This window comes from Colossoma macropomum, unplaced genomic scaffold (assembly GCF_904425465.1).
Source record: "Colossoma macropomum unplaced genomic scaffold, Colossoma_macropomum, whole genome shotgun sequence".
NCBI classification, from domain to species: Eukaryota; Metazoa; Chordata; class Actinopteri; order Characiformes; family Serrasalmidae; genus Colossoma; species Colossoma macropomum.
Window position 1 is genome coordinate 15,050,431 of NW_023494786.1, and position 25,440 is coordinate 15,075,870.

At 39.1% G+C, this 25,440-nt stretch overlaps 1 protein-coding gene across 1 annotated transcript in view; it reads right to left on the bottom strand.

Annotated features, from left to right (window-relative positions):
• Positions 1 to 25,440, bottom strand: part of pafah1b1a (platelet-activating factor acetylhydrolase 1b, regulatory subunit 1a) — a 34,752-nt gene that overhangs the window by 7,221 nt on the left and 2,091 nt on the right. Inside the window, exons 2-6 of the mRNA XM_036561878.1 lie at positions 19,354 to 19,593; positions 7,943 to 8,027; positions 4,817 to 4,891; positions 4,375 to 4,581; positions 1,711 to 1,879 (exon numbers count right to left, since the gene is read on the bottom strand). Of these exons, the coding sequence (XP_036417771.1) occupies positions 1,711 to 1,879; positions 4,375 to 4,581; positions 4,817 to 4,891; positions 7,943 to 8,027; positions 19,354 to 19,385 (568 nt within the window). The 5' untranslated portion in view covers positions 19,386 to 19,593. The remainder of the gene's footprint in view (positions 1 to 1,710; positions 1,880 to 4,374; positions 4,582 to 4,816; positions 4,892 to 7,942; positions 8,028 to 19,353; positions 19,594 to 25,440) is intronic.

A 25,440-nucleotide genomic window follows, 5' to 3' on the forward strand; every position in this document is an offset into this window, starting at 1 on the left:
AGAGAGCCGTTTTGCACCCAGCCAGGAGGGGGACAGACAGTAAGGGGCGAGGGGGAGGGGATGGTTCCTGCACTACTTCCCTCAACCAGCACAGTCTGCTAGTCTGAGGGCAACGTGCCAGTTTAACTGACGGGGTGTAAATTACAAGCCACCGGATTTGAACATATTAAAAGCTGTTGCACACATGCTATTTGGATTATTACCACCAAGGGTTTACAAATTTTGACATGGATTAAAAATGGCTAGAAGCTACTTGGAATACAAGTCCACTGGTTTACTTCTCAGTTTTTGCTATCTGCTGCTCATTCAGCATAAAAGCCAAAACAATTCTGGTATAATTCAGCATGCAGTTAGTTGAAATGCAAACTCCATCCATTTCTGGGGTGATCACCTATCAAAGGAGCCTGCAAGCTCACATTACTAACGCACCACTGTAATTTATCAAGCAATTTGGATATTAAAAGGGCACTGCCTACGGACTAAGTGTGCAGGGAGAGCACATTTCACTTTCATGTAGGAAAAAAAAATGCTGAATACATTCAATGTTTCATTTGACTAAATTCCCAAAAGAACAGATCGCATAAGCCTAAAGGAACTGAACTGTGATGGGTAGAAAGGCAGTCTAGATAAATGTAAGTGTAATATCAGAAAGGAAATTAGTTTGAGATTGATGGGTGGCTCACATTACACTGGACATTCTCTAATGAATTGGAGGCCAAACAAACATACTAAAAGAGGAAGCATTCAACACCTGGCAATACCTTACAACAGTAACATAATCAAGTAGTGATGCATCGATACAACTTTTTCCCTTCCGATACCAATACCTGATCCTTGAGTATCGGCCGATACCAAGTACCAATACTAACTCTATTTAACCTAACTAGCTTGTAAGTCATTATTTATACAGCTACAGTAAATATTTTATTTTGGTAAAAACATCAATTTAACAATAAAATGTGAACTATTTTATTGTGCAAAAAACAGAACTGAACAATAAATAGATAAAGCTGTGGTCTGTACATGCAAACTTGCAGCAGCTTCTCTGGCTTGGCAAAAACAGTGCTAAAATGTTGTTTTGTTGAAGCAAAAGGCCACAAGACCCCACTACTGTGTGACGAAGCTGAATGACAGATGCAGACACAAGGCACGGGCAGTGGACACACAGGCTCGGCTAGTGGGCTGATATGCTAAAAGATAAACCAAGACTAAAGGCCTTTACTACCCCAAGAGACTGGCGTTTCAATAACAACCTGGACTAACATTAACTCAGACTGTAAGTGACTACACAGCGGGAGATGAGGGATTCCTGAAAGAAGCATGGCCCAGTCAGTGAGGTAAGTTGCTACGGTTAACGTGTTTTACACCGTCTGCATGCTGTGTTATCTGTATTTGTGACAGGTCGGTGAAACCAATAGCTTAGGAAGAATTCCAAACAATATATCACCCACTCCTGCTGCCTTTCCACAAAACAATGGCAGTACAGATTTAAGTTCCAGTTGTTAAGTTCTGTCGACTGCATGCACGGGTCAGCGTCCACGTCAGAAATTGCTTTGTAGTATTGGTCCCGGGCATCACCATCGATAACAGCGATGCTGCATTTAATTGTCAGTATCAGCACCAATACAGATACAGTATTGATGCAACCCTACAATAAAGCCACACAGGAATCCTTGTTTCAGATGTTCTGCTAGCGGACACTTTGCTCACCATGCATGGTTCTGATGCACTCAAAGCCCTGGAAGTCCCAGAGTTTAATGGTCATGTCTGCCGAGCAGGAGGCCAGCAGCTTTCCAGTCTGGTCAAAGGAGATGTCCTGCACAGAATCTGTGTGACCCTTCAAGGTACGCTCAAAGTCTCCAGTCTCATAATCCCACACCTAGAACAAAGACAAAAATAACAGGCTCTGTTTGTGTGTCTGAATGGCAAAATAAAGAAAATTTATTTAGCACAGGCTTCTGGGCTATTCTGGGTCACAAACATGACAAATACTGGGATCTAACCTAAAACAATTAAAATGACTAAACTTGATAGTTTTTGGGTATACAACAATGCCTGAGTTGAATAATTAAAATAGACTTTCTTTTGATTACAGTAACGTTTTTTTTAATTAAAGCTGAAAAAAAAAATCATCAATTTAAACTTTTTGGTGTTCCCTATAGGGCTCCAATTGATCTATAAATTATATGAATATAATTTTTTATCTGCATGATTATTAACTCACACATATTAATGGACTTGGTTTGAGAAGGTTTTGTGAGAATATAGCTGCTTGGCTAGCTTACAGCTAGCAAATCACATGATGTTAACACATTAAACAGCACTAGAGCTTAACATGAAGATCAGGTTTCAGCGGTTTCCAGGCTGCAGACACAGAATGATAAGCTGGGTGCTGCACAAGGGTCGGAGTTGAGCAAAAATTGACAGACGCCCCTCCACCAGCTTATCTGAATCTCTTCTCTCACATCCATTAAACCCCATTCACTAGTGAGTAAAGGAAACGTGTAGACAAAAGCAAGCTGTGGCCACACCCACAGCAGACAAGCTTAAACACCAGGATTAAACAAGCAATAGGCCTACATGTTTAATATGTTTACATAACATGGGCAAGATTAAGGTAAAGAATATAGATTCTGCTTACACTATCACTTGGAGCTAATATCCCAATAACAAAAAGATTTGAGCTTTATTTTACAAACCAGGCCAGTCCACAAACAAGTGGAGTAAAAATCCAAAAAGAAAGACAAAAGGCAAGAGATGGGAAGAACCACCAATTAAAATGAACTCTCCGTTCCTGGGAGGGAAAACGCTGACTTGGCATTTATATAAATTGGGGCCTTTCGGCAGTTAGGCACTTTAAATGGACATCACGCAAGGAATATGAAAACTCTTCTCTTATCAGCAGGTACAGTACGGAAGGCTTTGAAACTGCTGGTTAACATGCAAGTTAAACAGAATATTCATGACATTTTTAAAATAAATAATACTGCCATATATCTCCACAGGTAGGACAATTGTGTCAGGCTGCCCAGCTTAGGGGCCTCATGACAATAAGCCATGAATACAAATACATGGTTCTAGCAGAGCAGACTAAAACTGTAACAGCTCTGGCTGTCTGGCCAAAGGCACCAATGTGTAACATTATGACATGGTGAGGCTTGAAAAGGTTTAATTCCACAATATGCAAAAGTAGGACACAGGGGGAAGTGGGGGGTAGGGGCGCAAGCCAGTCAAGCCTGCCTGGGTCGGTGGCCACGGCTACTGGCACTCAGGCGGAAGTTGAATTTGTTGAAAGGCAAGTGCCTGGGAACGTGAAGGGAACTCCTCTTGAATTACATTTAAATTAAACAATCATTGGTTTTAAGACAAGTTTATGCTCATTTGAAGCACAAAACAGCACCATGGACTCTGCTTCTAAAATGGTGACAAAATATAAGATTTGACTGAACTACAATACAAGATAATTGGTGCGAGATGGATAGGAGCATGCAGTGTGTCTGGATCCAATGCTGGTGCTGCATGCAGAGCTGGTGAGCTCTGCTGCTGATGGCAGACTGGCAGAAACGGAGCACATACTTGATCATAGATCTCATTGCCATGGGAACTACACTATTGGCCTCGCTTTTGTTTAGACAGAGCAAGCAGGCGACGGAGATGCTTAATAGAGACACAGCAGGGCAGAGTATGGGGATAACAACTTCTCATTTATAGCTCTCACTGATGACAAGACACCACATTACAAAGCACATCAATGACAAAAAAAGGTCCAATTTGCATTAAAGGAGTGAAACTGCAATGGCGATTTTGGAAAATGAAAACTTTATATCTACAATATAAAAAAATTCCTGCTGGAAATTCCCTGCAAATTTCCTGCGGAAAAGTCTCTGCATAATTCAGCTGTTGACATACAAACAAACAGTCATTTCAAGTGTTCATATGTGTTCTTCTCCAGCCTAAATAGATCTGAAAACATAAAACATAAAATAAAATACGTTTTACATTCCCAAAACTATCATAAAACAAAATCTCATCAGGCAGTGTATTTGAACCATTTTCTGTAATAGCTTCCAGTAATGTAGCTTTTAGAGGCACTAAATTCTTCAGACGTTCCCATCACCACAACTACAAACAATTCTGACTTGGCAAATTTCTCTAGAATGGAGCACTTCACATCAAACCACCCTGAATGACTTGGCTTACATCTTGATTTCATTATGCAAATATTTCGAAGGAAAAAAGGTAAGAAAAGAAAGAAAAGGAAAAAAAACAAACCAACCAAAAAAAACAAAAAAAACAAAAAAAAAAAAACAGTGCATTAAGACCGTTATGCAAACAATTTGAGTGGAGAGAAAAAGCCACACAAAGAACACCCACCTTTATTGTGGCATCCTCTGAGGCAGACACCATGACACTGAAGACAGGATGGAAGATGACCTTGGTGACAGGACTCCTGTGGCCACTCAGAGAATATCTCTCTGGGGGACGGGGAATCCATTCTTTGGGGTCTCGTTTCTGTCCTATAGGTCCCCCTAAAGTGATCTCCTCTTTTGCTTCATTCAGCTTTGATTCTAACTCCATCACCTTCGAGCAAACAGCAGGATAATGCCATTAAGGGGATGCACACTGAGAATTTCACATGCAGATTACACTGGACCTACACTAACATACTGAAAGTTAAATTCACTGTCAAACACAAAAGACCACTTAGTGCTTCTACAGAAGAATTATGCAGAAAACATGCACAAGAATTCTACGACTTATATTATAATAACGTAACAGGATGTGGTTCTTTTCTTTAAATATGAAATGCACAAACCTTCTTCTGTAATCTGATGACTGAAGTCCATTTCTTTTCCAAAAGGCCAGCATACTTCTTATCCAATTCCTCATTCTAACAAGAAGAACCAAAAAGCATGAGAAACAGAGCAGCAACGCAAAATCATATGGGAAAAACAGCTTCTAGATATAATTGTAGCCATACACCCATCACCCCTAAAGGGAACTGTAAATTCTCTCTAAATCCCTTCACATGGGTTAATCTCCTGCAGACAAAGACAGCTTACCGAGATTACAATTATAGAAACACTGCACTGTGAAAAATTAACTTCAGGGTGCCTGGCACTATGTCCAACTTGATTTTGGCGAATAACGTACAGTTCCAAGCTTAAAGAGTAACCTGTCAGCAGGGTCAAAAGTCTTAACCTAAGGTGCAAGCATGTATGTATAGTATTTCTTTTTAAAATCACACTGGATTATACAGCAGAGAAATAACACTGAAATTTCCAAGCGCAATTAAGTATATTCATATCTGCATCTTCATGACATTTGTAATTCTAACTGGTGTTTAAATGCAACACCAAACAGAAAAATGCAGATCAAATATGGACTATAGACTCTACTGAATAAATGCAATGCACTATATAGCCTAGAATACTTTGGACCAGAAAGAAAAAGAATTGGAACAACAAACACAACATTTGGCTTCAGTTATCTGTGAGTACTCATTATTATTCACACTTTCAGTGCAGTGAGAGTCTGATTCAGCGGTATGAAAAACCAACATGGTTAATTGTGTTTGCCTTCAACCGAGACATTCCTCCCTACGTGTGTGTTCTTAAATATGCATGGCTGATCTGAGCTGGGGGCTACAAGTGGGTTCTGCTTGTGAAGAGAAGTGTACATATTAATGCTTTGCTTTGTGAGGTAAAACATCATCTCGAGGGTAATGTGTGTTGTTATGGTTCGATTCAAACCAGTGATACTGACTTCTTCTCTTTCAACAACACTGCAAAAATGCATATAAGATGGCAAACATTTCTAACAAAAGAGAGAGGGACATAAACCCACCACCACATGAGGCAGAGAAAGTCTGCATGAGTACATGAGCTGCAGCAGATTCACTCTGCTGGAATCGAATAAGAGGTGTCCAAGAGAACAGTTGCCACCTCTGCGATGAGAGAGGGGAGTGACGGGGGTCGTGTCACTAGGTCTCTGAGGGAAGGGGCGTTCCAAGCCTACTCTCAGGTCTGATCTGCCATCTGCCTGGACCCTCTGCCGCACATTGTGGCTAATGGCTAAATATGAGCCCACTACCACTGCCAGCCTCTAATCACTACGGTCTGAGTCCTAGTGTGGAGCGCTCCGATCACTCACCTAAAGCTAGCCTTGGGTGGTATTGATTTTTCTCTGTTCACTACTTACCATGTCGACTAGAACAGATATTCATGGTGGGGGGAAAAATAAATAAATAAATAAATAAATAAAACTCTGACACACACACAAAAAAAATAAAACCTAAAACCATGGAGTTGCGCTGTTGAGTGTCATTAGGTTTAAAAAACAGGCAACATGTGACAGCATGTTTCTGTCGTGCAACCAATTATGAATAACCTTTAACAAGCCGTATTCAGTTGTGCGTAAACTATAATACAACAACAACGTCAATGATAGTAATAATAATAATAATAATAAGCAGCTATGAGGGCATGCTAAGGGTCAAGCTTTATTTGGACTGTCTGAACCCTTGTGCTGCCAACTGTGAGAAAATAGTGCTCTCGGTTTTTACAGCGTTTGTCACTGCTCGATTTAAGCTGTGCCTGAATCAAGTCAGTACCAGCTGAATTTTTGATAGTTGCTACATTGTTGTAGCTGGCACTAGTTGCAATGCTAGTGAGACGACTTTCCTCCAGCCTCCACCCCTCCGAGGAAGATCTTAGTGCAACAGCTATTTTGACTCATTTATACTGCCTGCTGACACTGCGCACTAATAAACGTATGGCTGTAAAGTTAGTGTGAAATACTCGGCGCCGTGACTCAAGCAAATAAAATTCTGTGAATGTTTCACAGTGTAAAGCCAGTCTTGGCTGATTCCGAAGATTCAAAGTGTTGCTGGCTTTTTTGATTACTTGTTCGTCATGGTTTTTAGACGTCATGTTGACTCTTTTCTTCAGGTTTAAATCTAAAAAGTTGCCAGATTGTAGCATTTTGCAAATTTCTCTGTTCTGCAATAATCTTTCTGCAATTATGTTCACAACAGAAGGGTTCACAATGAGCTCACAGTGACTGTTTAAAAAGGTTTTTTAACAAGCAACTAATGGTAATGTAAAATTGTAAAACAAAAAAATCTGAACTGGAAGTAAAATCTCTTGCATTTTTACCATCTTAAAAGAGTGAATTCCAGAGTTAAATGGCAAACTTATATATTATTTCACTAATTTTGCAAATCAACAATAAAGTCAATGTCACTGGAAGATCATGTAGGAGAACAATCAAATCATTATATCGCAGAAGCTTACCTACAGAAAGCTCAAATAAACTTGTAATGCTTGGACTGGTTTAAAAAAAAAATACAGTAATAATAATAATAATAATAATAATAATAATTCTGAACCCTTTCAGTGACACAACTGAACCATCTGAGCTGAATGAATAGGTGTTAATAGTATTCTGGCTAATTAAAGTGAGTTTTTAGTCCAGTACTGCCAGCAGGCACAAGCTTATCTGAAAAGGGTGCTTCTCCATCGACAAGTCCCATCAATTATTCATTGTGGTTCCACTATGAAGGAAATGAGTGATTGAAAAACCTACTGCTTGGGCAAAAAATAAACAAGAACACTGGTCCAGGGAGTTCTAGCATACCAGACAGCTTTCCTAGCAACTCTCCAAGACTGCTAAGCGTTAATTAAGAAGGACCTTAGTTTGTGCCTCTCTCACTCATCACCACCACTCATCTTTTAGAGGCCAACATGGTTTGCCTCTGCCAGGCTCCAGAAATATCTTACTACATCTTTTTAATTCAGTGCACACACCCTCACAGTCACAACTCCTAACGCTATCATCAATTAAGCAGGGAAATACTCGAAATTAAGAGATATTGTTCAGGCCTGGGTGTGATAACGTTTTAAGAAGGAAGACTGGGAGGGGTGCCCCCCTACATGCTCACCATATCTAATTCTGCCTCCTTCTTGAAAACTGAATATGCCTCTTCATATCCATTGGAACGAAGGTAATCAGCTATCGCTCGATTTCTGAAAAACAAAGAGAAGAATAATTAGCTCTTGTGATAGGCAGGCAGGTTCTATTTAAGAACGTCTGGAATTGGAAAAAGCTTAAGTAAGGGATTTTGTAATTTTTTCCTCCCTACTGACAACAAAGAGGAGAGAACAAGCATGTCTGAGAGAAACATTCAAAACGTATAATTTATACGTTTGGATTTCTCTGGTTCAAAGTCGAAGAAACAACACGTGAAAACATCAATTTGACAAGACTAACACATCTGTCTCGACTGAATAACAAGCCCAGATTGCTTTGTGGTCAATAACGAAATAAAACTGGAAGAGCCAAGGCAAAAGCATGAAAAGTACATACATACACACATATATATATATATATATATACACACACACAGGGAGTCAGAGCAAGTTCTCTCTTTTTGTGTGTGTGTGTGAGAGAGAGAGAGAGAGAGAGAGAGAGAGAGAGAGAGAGAGAGAGAGAGAGAGAGAGAGAGAGAGAGAGAGAGAGAGAGAGAATGTATGCATACACACACACACACACATATACATATATATATATATATATACACACATATATATATATATATATATATATATATAAAAACAAAAGAGTGGACTCAACAATAATTTGTGCAATAATGGTGAAGTCAGTGGGAGGAACCAGATTTTAATTACAATTATATCAATTAAAAATAATTTATGAGTAGCCTACCAAATCAACTTAAGGGCAAATTCATAGATGGCTTAACCTGTTTTAACAAAGCGGTCTCCCAAACACCAGCATGTATGTGTTCCTCGAGTCTGAGCGCTGCAGATGATACAGACAGATCTGAGAGATAGTGAAAACAAAGCCGTCTGAGAAACGTCTCTACTGTAGAGCTCCTTCCTGGCATTGTGTTGTCAAATGAAATTCACAAGAGAGGAAAGACCGAGACCAATAAAGAACTGCAGCTTCAGCATAACGGTCACATACATTTCTGCTAATCAGGATTTTGTTTCTCCTTTGCTTAACCCAAATCAGTATGTGTGTTAGAAATCGAGATATTACCAATCTGATACCAGGTATCAGGCCAATATGAACAGAAAATGCTGGACTGGATATTAGAGAGGAAAAAATAATTAATCTGATCCACTCTTGTAACAATTCTAGCCTGAAACTGCGCACACTCAGACCGTGTGATGTTATCAGCTGTGTTCTTTTTCAAGTGTAGTGCTTCAATTAAATACAGCACATTTTAAAGCTTAGTAGTACAGTGAAGGTTTCAATATCGGCATCGTTTTTAGAAAAGAAAGTCTCATTAAAATGAGTCAAACACAACCAAATGAGGATCAAAATAACTGACGTAAAAAAACCTTTGGCCGTTTAAACAGGGAAAGTCCAGAGGTTGTTCAATGTCACACAGAGCTGGTGAAGAGTGGTTGGTGGACCAATTCCTTGGCAGTTCTGTTCAGAGGCAGGCAATGAGGCATCAGGCAAGCTCCACTGTGAGGTAGAGCTGATACTATAAATCACTGTGGAAACTCTTTGACTAGGTTTAAAAAACACAAACAAAAATCTTGGAAAAGACATACCACTTCTAATTATAATGAGTCGCACACAAAGGAGGATCCAAAAACCTGGGATGGGGAAAAAAAAAACCTGTGGCTTAGTCATCTCCATCATAAGGAGTCAGAGTTCAGAGGGTATTCAGTATCACACAGAGCCAGTGAAGTGATTGGTGGACTGATTCCTGGGCAGCGCTGTTCAGCAGTAGGCAATAAGGTACCAGGTCCTCCAACTCCACTGTGGGCATCAGCTCACTGCTGCTGCCTCTGACAGCAAGACCACTCATTAAAGTCAAGGTCAGCATGAGGTTATCGCTCATGACAGGCTGCAGGAATACAGCAGACACTGCTGGATGCTGGAGGGCATCATACAAGGGTCTGAGAATGTGTGTGTGCGCACGTGTGTCTGTTTACATCAGGACAAAGCAGAACATTTCTAAACAATTATAATCCAGAGATGCAGTCTGATTTTGTGAGTCCCAGTGTCTACCTGATTTCTAAAAAAAAAAAAATAGTCAAGTGTCAAATTCAGCATGCTTAGGTTGCAGGAAGATATGGACTTGTGTGTATAAATGCTTCTTGCTCAGAGGATCCTATAATCTGGTCCTACAAACAAATCAACTGACCAACTGCTCATCTGGGCAGCTAAAGTAGGGGGGTTCATACAGAAACATGTGTGCTGGGTTACTCATAAACTGAAATCTATATTACAGGATATGTTCAACATGCAAATAATGATCTTATATTATACAGTCCAGGTTCATGTTCAAATGTTTGGGTTTTCTTTATGCGATGAATAAACAGGAAAGTATCATTTCCAAGCCTCTTTTGACAACAGAGAGAATGCTTTTCAGCAGATGCCTGTTAGGACTGGTCAGTCCCATATAAAGGCAGGGCTGATATTAATCGCAATCATCTTGGACCAGCCTATTCAAATCTTATTGACTGATCTCACTGTGCAAATTCTCCCTGGCTGGGTTTGAAAACCAAACAAAAATAAAGATGCCAGACTAGGAACTGATACTTTGAATGGAGAAAGTCAAATGCCACCACCACTAGAGACCAAAATAATTCCGGTTCCATCTCCAGTCCATCCGTGTATGGACTAGCAAATAATGCAGCTTTCAAAGCTCCCATGAACTCTAGTCTTCCTAAGAAGCAAGACCGAAGATATGGAAGGTAAAAGAAAGAAGTCTAAACAAAAATACAAGTGTTGATAGCTTTGGGTAGTAGCCATGGAAACCACAGAAGAGGCAGACAAGTGGAGAAAGCATGATGAACATGAGTGGGCAGAGACATCGAATAACCAGACAACTAGGAACAAAAGACACCCTTCACTTCTTTTAACCCTTCACTTTACTGAGAGCTCCATCACTTGGCAGTGATAGTGCTCTTCTAAATCTCACAGAAGGACTAAGGCTGGAAGAGCACATTGCAATGAAGCACTAATTCACTGTTACTGGAAAGGACAACATACAGCACATGCAGGGAAAATGGGTGTGAACAATAATGAAACTCGATCCATGCCACTGCCTCTGTCTAAGAAAAGCTGTGTATATTCCAGACACATCCTCATATCACGCTGGGGAAGCAGTACACCAGCAAAACCTTTCATGAACAGAGGAACTTGATTAGTCTTAAAAGAACAGAATTCTAAACATCCTAGTAAATGCAGGTTCGCTGAGGCTAAGATCATGAAGAGGACCTGCTATTTTCAAAGGCAGTGACTCAATCTACATCTCAGAAGGTGATCTTAGTGAACGCTCAATAAATTCCAGGTAGGGTGGGGGCAGCAGCATGGAAGAGATGCAAGGGGGAGAGTGAGAGTGAGCGTGTGACCAGCATTACCTCATCTCTCTGAAAGAGGTGCGTCTAACGTACATCATTTCCTCTACGCTCCACACTTACTTCCGCATCCACATCATCACAGCCAGGCAGGCACCATACTGCATCCCTCCATCTTAATGCTGCAGTCAGTAGCCTGCTCTGCAGTGACCGCAGCCAGCTTTATCAGGCTCATTTCTAGCCCCTGAGGGGATATTTCATGTTATGACAGCCTGTAGAAAGAGAATATGGCTTGTTTTTTAGCCTGCTGCTGTCATGTATTAGCTTGTGGCATCAAGTGTGTGTGTCTCCGTGGGCTGGAGAGGTGATAACAGAGTAAACAAAACGAGGAGAGAGGCTGTTCTCCCCTGCATCTTCAACATGAAAACACACTCCTGGCATAAAGAGCCTTTCATCTAAGCCAGCACTTTCTCTTGCCTTTTTCCAGAACACGCATACACACAGAAACTGCAGGAGAACGGTCTCCCTCTGCCTGACTGCTCTCTGACAAAAGGCACCTGCACTGAAGCTACTGCTCTGCTGAATAAGCAGACGCATACTGTATCCTCTGACCAGTGCCTGGGACCAACCACGAGGAATTTCCACTGATTTCCAGTAGAAACACACAGCAAGACACAAAGAACCACCCCCACACATTTTATTTCTCTGTTCATGCTGTCAGCAATGATTGTCTGAACAGTTAAAAACAATAAAGAAAACTCTACACCACACCTATGGATCTCACCACATCCATGATGTCAGGTTCGCCGTGTAGGCAAAAACAATGACTGTACATCACTTAACACTGACAATACTTTCACTAACCAAGTATGTATGATCGTTTCAACACAGAAAGTCAATGGGCTCTCTAGTATGATTCGAAATCTGTCAGGTCATTAGAACTATTGTGATCGGCCAGAACAAAAACTAGGCGTGCACATTTTGGCAAATTCTTGTGACGGATAACAGACTGTCATTAGTCAGCAACTGACCGTTAACTGGAAATCCTAGTATCAAGGATGCAACCCATCAAAATACAAATTCAATATACATTCAAAATACATTCAAAGCCAGTGTAAAATACATGATATATGCATATACATATATTTATAAGTGCACACATCAACAGCATTCTGTATTAAAGCACCAAGATATTAAAGAGTGTGCGGCCGAGCATAAGCATATATACGAAGTAAACTGCATTAAAAACATGCACTGTGTAAGCACAGAGTTTTGTTTAGAGCATGGGGCTCACCCATATGTTCATGATTCTACCAAAACTACTAGATTTGTGTGACTGATTAGCCTATTTCATTGTGAAGCATTAGTAAAGAACTACAATAGCATTACCATAGCAGGATTTTCAATTAATGTGAAAAACACAGTAACTGAAAACAGTAACAAATAAACATCAAATCTACTGACCATTCTTCAAACATGGCAGGGATATTATTAATAAAACCCCATACCACTGGTTAAATCATCAATCTTTTAAAGTACAAACTTTTACAGTGCATTTATTTACACCAACCCTGATATATCATTATACGTTATATCATGCCAGTCTCTCCCAGGAAAAACCTGGTGTATTATGTGCACCCAACAAGGCACTCGGTTTGACTCAAATACACAAGGACCTGGTAGAATGTAAAATACACAATTCCTTGTTCCTGCATGCAGTGCTCACATAAATGAATAAAACAAATTCATCTTTTTTTAGAGGCGCTGTAAATGTAGGTTAATTGCAAATGCTCCACATTATGCTCAGCCTGCAGTCCTTGAGTGAGAATGTGTGGAGGGCACTCGGAGCTGGACGTGTGCATGCGCAGCATGTGACTGTCGAGCCAGCTGTCAAAAACACACACACACACACACACACACACACACACACACACACACACACACACACACACACACACACACAGTAATGAGATTTGGGGAGCTCCACAGAGGCCACACCTCTTAAGCAGCCCAGGCTAGCAGAGTAGGGACTTAGTACTAAGGCTTTGTTTTGTTTACAGTCATTTAAATAAGGACCACTTGCACACATGCACACATACACAAAAGTATGTGGGAGTAGAGGGATTTACACTTTCCTCAAAAAGAAAGCTTCAGATTATTCATTCATATTCTCTCTCTAGCTTGCAAGATTGCAGGCCAGCTGTCAGTTCTGACTGGTCAGGACTATGTAAGTGTTTATTCACCTTAGAATTTCTGACACTGACAACTCCCAGAATAATTCTGTAACCACTACAAGTGTTTTTTAATAAGAGCCACATCTGTTTATATTGAATATTCTAGTTACATGTACACTGAATTATATACACCGACCAGCCAATTCATTTAAACCATTTCCTTGTTTCTACACTCATTGCCCAATTTATTAGCTCCACTTACAATGTAGGTGCACTTTGTAGTTCTACAATTACACACTGTGGTCCATCTGTTTCTCTGCATACTTTGTTAGCCCCCTTTCACCCTGTTCTCCAGTGGTCAGGACCCCCCACAGGACCACCACAGAGCAGGTATTATCTGGGTGGTGGATCATTCTCAGCACTGCAGGGACACTGACGTGGTGGTGGTGTGTTAGTATGTGTTGTGCAAATATGAGTTGATCAGACACAGCAGTGCTCAGTGTCACTGCAGGACTGGGAGTACACAACCAACCAAAAATATCCAGCCAACAGCATGTTTTGACCACTGATGAAAGACTAGAGGAAGACCAACAAATACGGTGCAACAACAGATGATATTTAATCTCTGACCTTACAAAGTGGAGAAACAAGATGGAAGCGTCTAAGAGTGGACAGTGAGTGGACACAGTATTTAAAAACTCCCCATAATGTACAGTTCTGTCTGGATATTGGAAAGCTATCCATCAGGCTCTCTGTACTATATTTCAGATTAATATACCCTTTGACTTTGGTTTTCTTTATCTGGGAAATCATTCTTTAGACTTAGGTCAAAATGAAAAGAAATTGTTGAAGGCCTTGCTAGCTGCAAGTAAGAAAGCAATCACTAGAAAATGGCTGTCTGTTGAACCTCCTCAACTGTTTTACTGGTATGACATTGTTCATGAAATTTATATTATGGAAAAGCTAACTTATTCCTTAAGAATTCAGATTGGCAAATTCTGTCAGATTTGGTCTAAGGGGCAAGTATATATAAGACCCCGGCGACCAGAACTTATGTAGGTTTTTTTTATTGACCTACTTTTTATTTCCTCTCCTCTTAATTAAAGAAAATGCTTCCTCTTTTGTAATGTAAATAGTTTTTTAAGGAGCTAATTTGAAGGGAAAGTCGGAAATTTTCATGTTTTTTTAGGTGGTGACCAGCCCCCTTTTTATTAATTAATTAATTTTTTATTTATTTATATATTTTTTTATTCATTTATTTATTTTTTTTCCCTTTTTCTTCACAATGATTATTGATCTGGATGGTGTTATCAAAATATGCTTACCATAAGAAAAGACTAGAAAAAGAGGTGTGTGTGTGTATGTATGTAATTGTGTATTTATGCATATATAGGTATATAAACGTATACAAACATTGAAAGCAAAGCACCTGAATAGGCCCATAACAGAACTGTCCTTAGATAACCATAATTGTGGTGCCAATTGATAATTGTAATTTGGTATTTTCTTCTATGTTCTTTTCAAAAGACTTTCCCCAGTAAAAAGAAAATAAAAAAAAAAACTCCCCATTAATACTCTTTGTTTTAGGAGAAATGTTGGATGAGCAGATTTCAACATACGATTGGACATTTCATGTACAGTCTATAGCAAAGATCACCTGGTGATTACAACACAATATTAAAGTAAATTATATTAACAAACCCAGTTAAAAAAAAAGTTGAGATTTGCTAATGCCAAACCAAGACAGATGCTGGCTTTTGAACTTCACACTGGTAAAAATCAGAAGGCTCCAGATGTTAATTTCCATAAACAATCTGAAAGGTGGACTCTATTTCTCTGGATACCCTGAATCTTCAAAATGTTATTATGCACTGTAGAGGGTGAGATACCTAAAATCCTTGCAATCACACGCTGATGTTGTTTTTAAACTGTTGGGTTTTTTTCTTGATGTGTTTCTGATAAAGTGGCAAGCCTTGATCCATCCTCACTCACAAAGGACTAGGGTTTTAATAGAAGAATGACTGCATCACCTGTTGATGGTTCTTGAACATACATTATGTAACAACTTTACCTTTAAAATAACAGCTTCAAAAGCATTTTGATTTCCTCCTTGACTAATAAAAGTGAGAACAGTGTCTCACTGTCACTCTAGGCTCAGAACGCCTGCTATCGCACTACATAACTTTGGTGGAGCGTGCACAAGACCTTTCAAGAGAACTGCATAACACTTTATGGCACCACATCACACACCAACAACTATGCGTCTTCAGCTAGCTTTAAGAAGCTGCTAGTACGGTATTCCCAGTACAGACAGAATGGCAGAGGCAGTGAGGAGACAAAAAAGAGGAGAGAAAAAGAGAGAGTGACAAGAGATCGGACAAGAGTAAATCATGAACTGGCTTTTACTCGTTTGCGATCAGATGCCAAGACAGTCTTTTTCCATCTTCTTGTTGAACTAGTAAGTAATAACTTACTAGCTGGCTTGTCTTGTGTTGCGCTTGCTTGATGTTTTGCTGTGTTAGTAAAGTTGTCGAATTGCTTGTATCTTGTCTTCGTACTATTTTCATTTAAAAAAACATGAAGCAGATTTATAAATCACTGATTTCTGTTTATTATTAATATCGTTCCAACATTGTGGAATTGTAATTTTGAAATAAACTGTTCCCCTTTACACCAAGGGGAATTTTTCATTAAAAAAGCAGCATATCGTTACTGTCACACACAAGCATCTCAAAAATATTACGTTATCAGAAGAGGGCAAAAACGTTTTACTTTCAATGTAAGTTAAAGTAAAGATATTTTACTTCAATAAATTACGGAATGAATCTATTGGTCCATTCATTATAAAATTTTCATACAATGTAAAAGACAACTGCCGCACTCACATGATGGAGAAAAAAAAAACAAAACACATTTTCCTTTGGACAGCATCTCAAGCATCTGACAGAACACTAAAAGAAAAAGAGAGGACAAGGACAACCAAAGGTATATTCCTATTAAGGGTGTAAAGATGTGATTTTTGATTGATGGAAGTCACTGTTCAAACAGATTTTGTGTGTTAAAAATGTCTTGATTCTACACATCACTACACGTGTATGCAAATGACCGACTGCCCTTAATCAAATCATGTGTTTTGTTAATTTTCTAAGTGAAAATAACTTCACCTACTCTCTACAAGGAACAAACTTACATATGGCATTTCTTCAAATCTTAGTGCACAATTTCTATTTATTTGCTCAGTTTTTCCCACTACGTTAAACTGTGCAAATGAACAGTAATTGTACGATAAAGTGTACAGAAGTTTGTTCTCTGTAGAGGACGTATACATGCGTATAATTAGATCAGAGGCACCATGACGTTTGCATGCGACTGTGTGGTAAAAGTTGCTTTGCCTCTTAATCCAAAACAACCTTGATGGATCTTCTTGCAAAACAAAAGACTGCTATGTAGCATGTCCTTGTGCAAAGTAGTCATCTTATACAACAGTGCAATTGAGCTACAAACAAAACAAAAATAGATAAGACGCACCCTGATGTCTAGTTTTGATCACCGACAACGATTTCCATGAAATATGGTACAAGACAGACCCTCAGAAGAGACTGAGGGGTGTAAATTTTTTTTATCCATGTTTTGATTGTAAATTACACCATTCACTTTCATGGCTTTCTTTTTAGACAAAAACACAGGTTTGTATTTCTGCTTAATTAGACCAGGTAATTAAGGTTCCTGTTGAGAAAGTCATAGGTCTTATTTCAGTGAGCCATAATTGGGTTTTGTGCTAATGTATATTACTTAAACCGCCCCAGGCCTGATTTTGAGTGAGATCGAGGCTGCAGCTTGTCGGTTGAAGTCCCTGAAAACAGCAGAAGGGCCTAAAGCTTATTCATCTGACAGTCTGCAGATTAAATCCATACTGGTGATGTGCACCCCGCTGACTGGCTGGCGGCAGATTCATCCACAGCCCATCAGGAGCTGGCACCTACAGCTCGCAACACCGGCACGTGTGCAAATGTGCCAATCTCCAGAGTCTAGGCCAGCACACACCTGCGACACTTGCATCCGGCACACAGCAGCAAACAAGTTCATATGAAACTACTGTCCTGTCACTCAAACTAGAATGCGACACTACTGTCACATCACTCATACTGTCGTATTCATACTTCTGTAAAAGCATGAAAGCATGAAATTGCCATTAGGCAGGGAGAGAAATGGAAAAAGGAAACGGCTTCATTATTAATACTATTTGAAATTCCTGCACCTATTATTCAGCTTGAGAACAAAAGACTAAACAACGTTTGTAAAATCAGGGTTGAAAATGAGCGAACAGATAAACAGCACTTCAGCTAGGCACATCCTAAAGCCAACTGAGGCTACAGCCTCCTTATCTTTTAGGTGCAGGGTCTACACACACATTTACATCAAACAGAATCAGCATATTGCATTAGAGACTTACATGCTACAGGCTTACAGTGGGACAGCTTTACACTCTCTCTGGGAGAGAAGATTGACTGTTTGAGTTTTGACATGGTCAGCAAATCACAAGAATCCCAGGTCAGGCCTGTGGCAGACCATCACAATCAGAAAAGCTTCACAAGTCACAGTTACATAATTCATAAGTACCAAACAGATCCATTCCTTTAACCACAGCTCCATCCACAACTCCACTTAGGTTGGAAGATATTTGGTCCCCCCCCCGCTTCTTTTTTTTAAATAATGCCTTGCAGCATATATCTGCCAACCACTGGGTGTACTCAATGGGCTCTTGTATGAATGGTTCAATTATGACTTTGTGACTATATTTAGCTGTTTTCAAGATGTTGTGCAATCAAAACACATGACTTTAATAAACACCATCTGAAAACCTGACAGCCTAGGGTAACAGTATCTTAACGTGAAATTGTCTGATTCCAGCTTTGTCTTACAATGGTCATTTCATTAGCGTTGAAATTTGGACAAAAGCTTGTGTACCACTAAACTACAAAGTTACCACCAGACCCTCTTGCTCAGTAACATATACAGGCCTTGTCACGTTACGGTCCACAAAACAAAAAGCACCACAAATGCCACATCACTTATCAATGATGGTATATACAAAAAGCACAATAACTATTGATAAGCTACTGAGGTCAATAACTTCATTAATTCTCCATTAATTGAACATCTGGCAACTGTAATATTGGCACTTGTGCTTTATAAGGATAAATATTTAGCTCAGTTTAATCCCCACTCCAATCATTAACTCATACCTCTGAACAAAGGGCTGATTAAACCTCTTATGTGTCCAATGAAGCACACACTGGGGGCTTACTGTATGCAGGCTACATCTATTCATCTCAACATGAATGACACACAATCATCCTCTGAATATGAAAAAGAGTTTCAACATAATTAGTCTTACAACATGCATTTAACCCTCTGGCACACTCACAAGGCTTATAAAGATTTCAGACATTCAGTGTGACTCTGGACATGCTGCAATTCAGTCTGGACCTCCTGCCATCAGCCACTCAATCATTCCTCTTGACCGGTCATCAGTAAGCAGTGAACTTTTCAACTGTCAGGTTCTCTGATAAATCCATATTCTCACAGTGCCATGGTAAAAAGCTAAATGAAACAGAAAACCAGGCAAGACCTCTAGCAGTTACAAAAGGTGTCTACTGCTCATTCCACAGATTCACACTGATGACAATTAAAGTGCTGTACAATTTTAACTGATGGCTCTTCTGTGCTCAACAGACAGGTACAGAAATACAACTGTGCCAGAAAACTGTATTCCTTACACTGCATCTTTGTGATTATATAAGTAAGAGAGTTTATCAAGGGTTCTGTAGACTTACAGTTCATCTCGTTGCCTCTGTGACAGCACCATGGTGGCAGAGGGGAGGGAGGGGGGGGTCAGGTGAAGGGCGTGCAGCAGCTGCTGTCTCCCTAGCAGGAGTTGACTGATCGGACGCAGACTCCGGCTCACAGGGAGGTCTGCCACTTATAACGTACTCTTCCTCTTATAGACTGGACGCAGGAACACCACGAACGGACAGCCTGCAGACATTCACCTGCCTGAATGACTGTCACTGTATCTGTACAGAGAGAGAGAGAGAGAGAGAGAGAGAGAGAGAGAGAGAGAGAGAGAGAGAGAGAGAGAGACAGCAATTGAAGGGTGAGATGATTACAGACTAAAACAGCCCCAGAGATCCCCTAGAGGGGGCAAAGGTGCCAAGAGGAATGACCCACCAGAGAAGTCATCATTTTGGCTTAGTGTGATAGTGACTATAACTGGCACTGACCTAACCCTGCTCCCTAAATCTTCAGGCAGACTGAAAAGGGCTTAAGGGTTAACACAAACATGTCATCAAGGGGTCCATCTGCTCATTCCTCTCACAGATACACATCTCACTCTTATTCCCTAGACTTGGCCTGCAATGATGAGCATTGTTATGGACTCCTGCTGCCCCTGTTGGAAGCTTCACACACACGTAAAATGGGGACTGATGACCCAGATACCAGCATCAACCTACTTCACCACTGCAACAGCATGCCCTGCATATCAGCAACAAATATGTTTCTAAATTCCTCTTACAGGTCAAATTATACTATTACAATACAAAAAAATAAAAATACTACCACTACTAATACTACTACTACCAACAATAATAATAATAATAATAATAATAATAATAATAATAATAATAATACAAAATGACCAATATGCCCTTCTGTCTCTTCTGAGAGTGGCTAATTTTTTCATCTTTTGTGGAGATAACCATCAAAGATCAAAACTAGGCATCTGGGTACATCCTTAAGGAAGGGGTTATGCTATGCATACACATGCTCAAATGACTAAACTTTCTTTCCTAAAGAAGCTTATTAATTCTAGGGGTTCCATTTTTACTGAAGCAAATAACAGAAATGGCATTTTACAATTTTGTTTCATTTCCCTCCAAACAAAAAAAAAGTAAGAAAAGGGAAAAAGAAAACCAACAATGCCACCCACACTCCTCATCTCACTCACCCCATCAATGAAGGATAAAAAAATACAGACCATTGGTTTAAACATGGAGCATTTTTGACCAAAAAAAAATGTTCAAAACTGAAGATGGAACTTAAACACCTCACTGAACCTGAAAAGGTGAACTGTTACACCTCTACTATTTTCAGAGCAGGATTAAAGATTAAAATAGGAAAATTAGAGATAAACAGAAGGTTAAGCTTTCTATCACCAATAGTCGGTGTTAGGACAGAAAGCACAGTACATGTAATAAAAAAGCAAGCTTCTTATTCCTGCAGCAGCACAGAAATCTAGTTAGACCCCCCATACTGTTCATAAATGAAGTCACGTCTCAACACCAGCAGGGCGCATGCAGCGTTGACACAAAATATTATCAAAATTCTGTATTTCCACATAGTATGAATTAAGTGCTGATGCCACTGCACAAAAACTCAGGGACAACAGAGATAAGCCACAACATTATTATTGCTGTGTGAGATGGGATATAATTCAGTACCTTGAAGCTCACACCAAAATAGTCTGGGGAATTGAGAACACCTTTTATCAGCAATGGAATTACTAGGAGGCAGATAAATTGTATGTACCTTATATAAGCAATCCTCTCAGAGTGGGTCTGCTCTATAGGACAGGCTTTTGAGAAAAAGGGGATACCATAAAACAGAAACCAGAAAGGGGAAGAAAACATGCAAAATTCAAAACCAGCCACAAGATCTCTGTTAAGATCTAACAACACTTTAGACTGCCTCTGAAAACGTAAGCAATGTTAAGTATAACGAAAGCACAACAGTTTTGCTTCTGGAAAAGAAAGCTTTTTAGATTATTTTTTAAAAAGACAGTTTAACAGCAAGAGCAGGAGTGCCATGAATGTGAATGAGACAGTATGTCCACAGAAGGGAGGGGGCACTCTTAGCTTCTCACACTGTAACTGGAACCACCAGAGAGAACAGCAGCCCTCTGAATACTAATTCCTGCTAAATGTTACCAACAGAACAGAAGCAGGCAAAAATGGTCATCTAAAGAAGCCTGATCAAAATCTGACAAAGATTTTTACATTTTGTTGTTTCAGTACACCTGATTCAAGCAAAAACATCTAAGATAAACAGCTGTAGCAATCACTGGATTTCAGATGCTTAAAAAATGCCACTAAAACAAAAATACAGATGCTCATTTCGACTACTACTGTTTTCATATACATACAAACTGTATGGGATTTTACATCATATTCCAAATATTTCCAATAGCAGTGTAACTTTTAGTATGTCTGGTGTCACTCTGCGTCACATGGCGCTAACCCTGTCATTACAAAACACTGGTTGGAATTCCACTAAAACACAATCTACCAAAGCCCAAGAACTGCATTACTTCAAACAAAGACTCAGCAAGGTCTCTTAGCAACTCCCTCTGTGCTTCAGAACCACAGACCAGCAGAGGAGTCCAACAGTAATTACACATTATCGCTATAAAAAGAAAATCTACAACATGCTATACCTAATATGAAGCCTGGGAATCAGAAACAATGCAGCAAATCATTTTAGACTCATTTTATCAAGACTGTATAATCATTAGGAAAGTTTTATTATACAGACACTGTCAAATTAACAGCCAAGCAGAAAGTCAACCTATGTGCATACAGATTAAGTACTGTGCGGCATGATAAATAATTTTAATAGAAAAATGTCCATCAGAGTGACATTTAACCAACAGCTAGGACAATTACTCCAGAACGAGAAAAGAAAAAAAATTAAAAGCTCTACTGGCAATAAATTTGGGCATCCTTGGGTAACAAGACATTTGTATTTTGTGCACATACAGTCAGTCAGACACATAACAGACATGTTGAAGTAGTAGTAGTAGTAATTTATTTTGGTCCTTCTTTATAATTTTCCAAAATAGTTAATTAAAATTAATAAGACAGAAAAACAAAACAAATAAATATTGCCCGAAAGGTGGAGCTGAAGTTTTAGCTCATTTGGCCTACCCTTTTTACCTAACATGTTCTAATAGACAATCCTTTCACTACTAGCTTTAGACAATACAAAGACAAAACAAAAACAGAAGCAAAAATAAGACTCCAAACATTTCATATACAATAATGATCATACCTCAGTTTATTTGTTTACTACCTTGTTTTTAAACTTTTTTATTTAAAAAGAGAACTACACATTCTCAATTCCTTGTCACAACTATTCCACGTTTACCCCTTTTAAAGCATGTACATTAATAAATAGTATGTTGGTTCAATTGATTTACAATTCTTATAGCTTTCTTCTGTGGCATGAAAACTGGATTAGTGTCAGTTTTGTATATCTCTCCCATACCTCCACACAGTAGGTTACACATGGAACTATACAAAAATACAAAAAAAATTTTTGAAGTGGTTTGCTAATGCTGACCTGAGACCACTGTATATTCTATATTCTCAGGCATTAAGAGTAGGGCTGGTGCAATTTACTGGCATTGATTGCTATTCATGGTCTTTTCAGCTTTTTTCTTTCTTTTTTTTTATTAAATGTGCCACTAGCACATCATGTGAGCTTGTTTTTATTATGCATAGAAGAGGAGCCATGAATATTGACTAAAGGGCTGCTTGTAACCCTAACCTACAGACTGAGGATCCTCAACATTTGCACCACCTTTCTCCAACAGCCCATTTTCACGGCAGGTAAACCTGCTAAAGCTGTACAAAATAAACATGCTTGTTATGGTTTAGCAGTTCTATGGTTAAGTAAACCAAAATTTAACAGCTTATGAACTGCCTCTTGTTAAGTTAGCCTATATGCTACTGTCATTATGATGGGCTAATCTTTAACAACTTTGATGCAATCGCTACTTCAAAAGCATTTAAGCATCTACTTACTATGTTTTGTAAGAGAAAACATTACAGCGCCTGTGTGGAAAGTTACAGAATCTGTTTACATTAGCATTATTAAGATTGCTCTTGTTTTAATGAGTTGCTCGAACTGCGGTTAACTGTTTTTTCACAACCCTGTGAAAAATGTAAATACCAACAGAATGCAATGATGTACAAATCATGTAAACCTATATTTAATTTAAAAGTAGTCCAAAAACAACATATCAAATATTAAAACTGAGAAATTGTATTGTTTTTGAAAAATATACACCCATTTTGAATTTAATGCCAGCAAAACGTTCCAAAGAAGTTCCAGAAGTCTTGCTTGATACAAGATACTAGCTGCTCAACAGTTCGGGATCTCCTTTGTCGTATTTTTGTTTCATAATGCACCAAATCTTTTCAATGGGTGACAGGTCTGGACTGCAGGCAGACCAGTTTAGCACCTGGACTCTTTTACTACAGAGCCATGCTGTTGTAATACATGCAGAACACAGTTGAACATTGTCTTGCTGAAATAATCAAGGTCTTCCCTGAAAAAGTCATCATCTGGATGGCAGCATACGTTGCCAAAACTCGTATAAATCAATCAGCATCAATGGTGCTTCACAGATGTGCAAGTCACCCATACAATGTGCACTAATGGACCTCTTTACCATCTTGGATGCTGGCTTTTGAACTGTGTGCTAATAACAAGCTGGGTGGTCTTTAGCCCAGAGAATGCAATGTCCATGATTTCCAAAAAGAATTTCAAATTTTCATTTGTCAGAACACAGGACACGTTTTCACTTTGTCCCAGTCCATCTTAAATGAGCTTGGGCCCAGAGAAGGCGGCAGTGTTTCTGGATCCTATTCATATATGGTTTCTTCTTTGCATGATAGATTTTTAACTTGTATTTGTGGATGAACTGTGTTTACGGATAATAGTTTTCAAAAGCATTCCTGCGCCCATGCAGTGATTTCCACTACAGAATCGTGTCTGTCTTTAATGCAGTGCTGCCTGAGGGTCGGAAGATCACAACCAGCCAACACTGGGTTTTGGCCTTGTCCCTTGCATACAGAGATTTCCCTGGATTCTCTGAATCTCTTAATGATAGTACGTACCATAGTTGATGAAATCCAAGTTCTCTGCTATTTTACACTGAGAAACATTATTCTTGAGTTATTACACTATTTGCCCAAGGGGTCTTTCACAGAATAGTACACCTCTCATCATGTTTACTTCTGAAAAACTCATCTTTGGGATGCTCATTTGATACCCAATCATGTTACTGACCTAGTGCCAATTAACCAATTAACATTACACAACATTACCAGTCTTCTGTTGCTCATTTCAACTTTTTGGAAACAAGTTGCTGGCATCAAATTAAAAATGGTCATATATTTTTCAACAATAAAATACAACATCAGATTCAACATTTGATATGTTGTCTTTGTACTATTTCCAATTAAATATAGAGTTTAAATGATTTGTACATCACTGTATCCCGTTTTTATTTACATTTTGCACAGCGTTCCAACTCTCTGGAAATGAGGTTCTGGAAGAAATACCCTGTACTGTCCAAAGGCCTTTTTGTGATGAAACTGTATTTTTAAACTGTATTGATTAATCAATCGTTAGCAGCATCTCTACATAAGATTAAGGTTTGTGAAGAATGTAAAGGTCCTACATTGATGTGACTGCTACAGTCAGTCAAACTATTCGCGTCTTCATTATGAACTGACTGAGCAATAGAAATGAGGAATCTATGTCACTCATGCTCTTTTTACAGACTCCAGCTGTGGATTAATATCACCAAAGAGGAACAGTGTTATGAGCACAAACTAGTGTTGAGAATTAATGTCACACCTCGTTTAGCTTCACTTAAATAGCAAAAATTCAAAGCACAAATCTTCACTGTTTCAAAGCCTTTCCTTAACACAGTGGACAGAACAGTAGATGGTGCGTCTCCAATTGATTTACTAGGCAGATTTATTACTGTTCTCTCCATGCAAGGAAAAGACTGCCATGAAGTCTGTTACAGCCTGTCTTTCATTTTACTCTAAGAGGAAAACCAAACTGCTGCT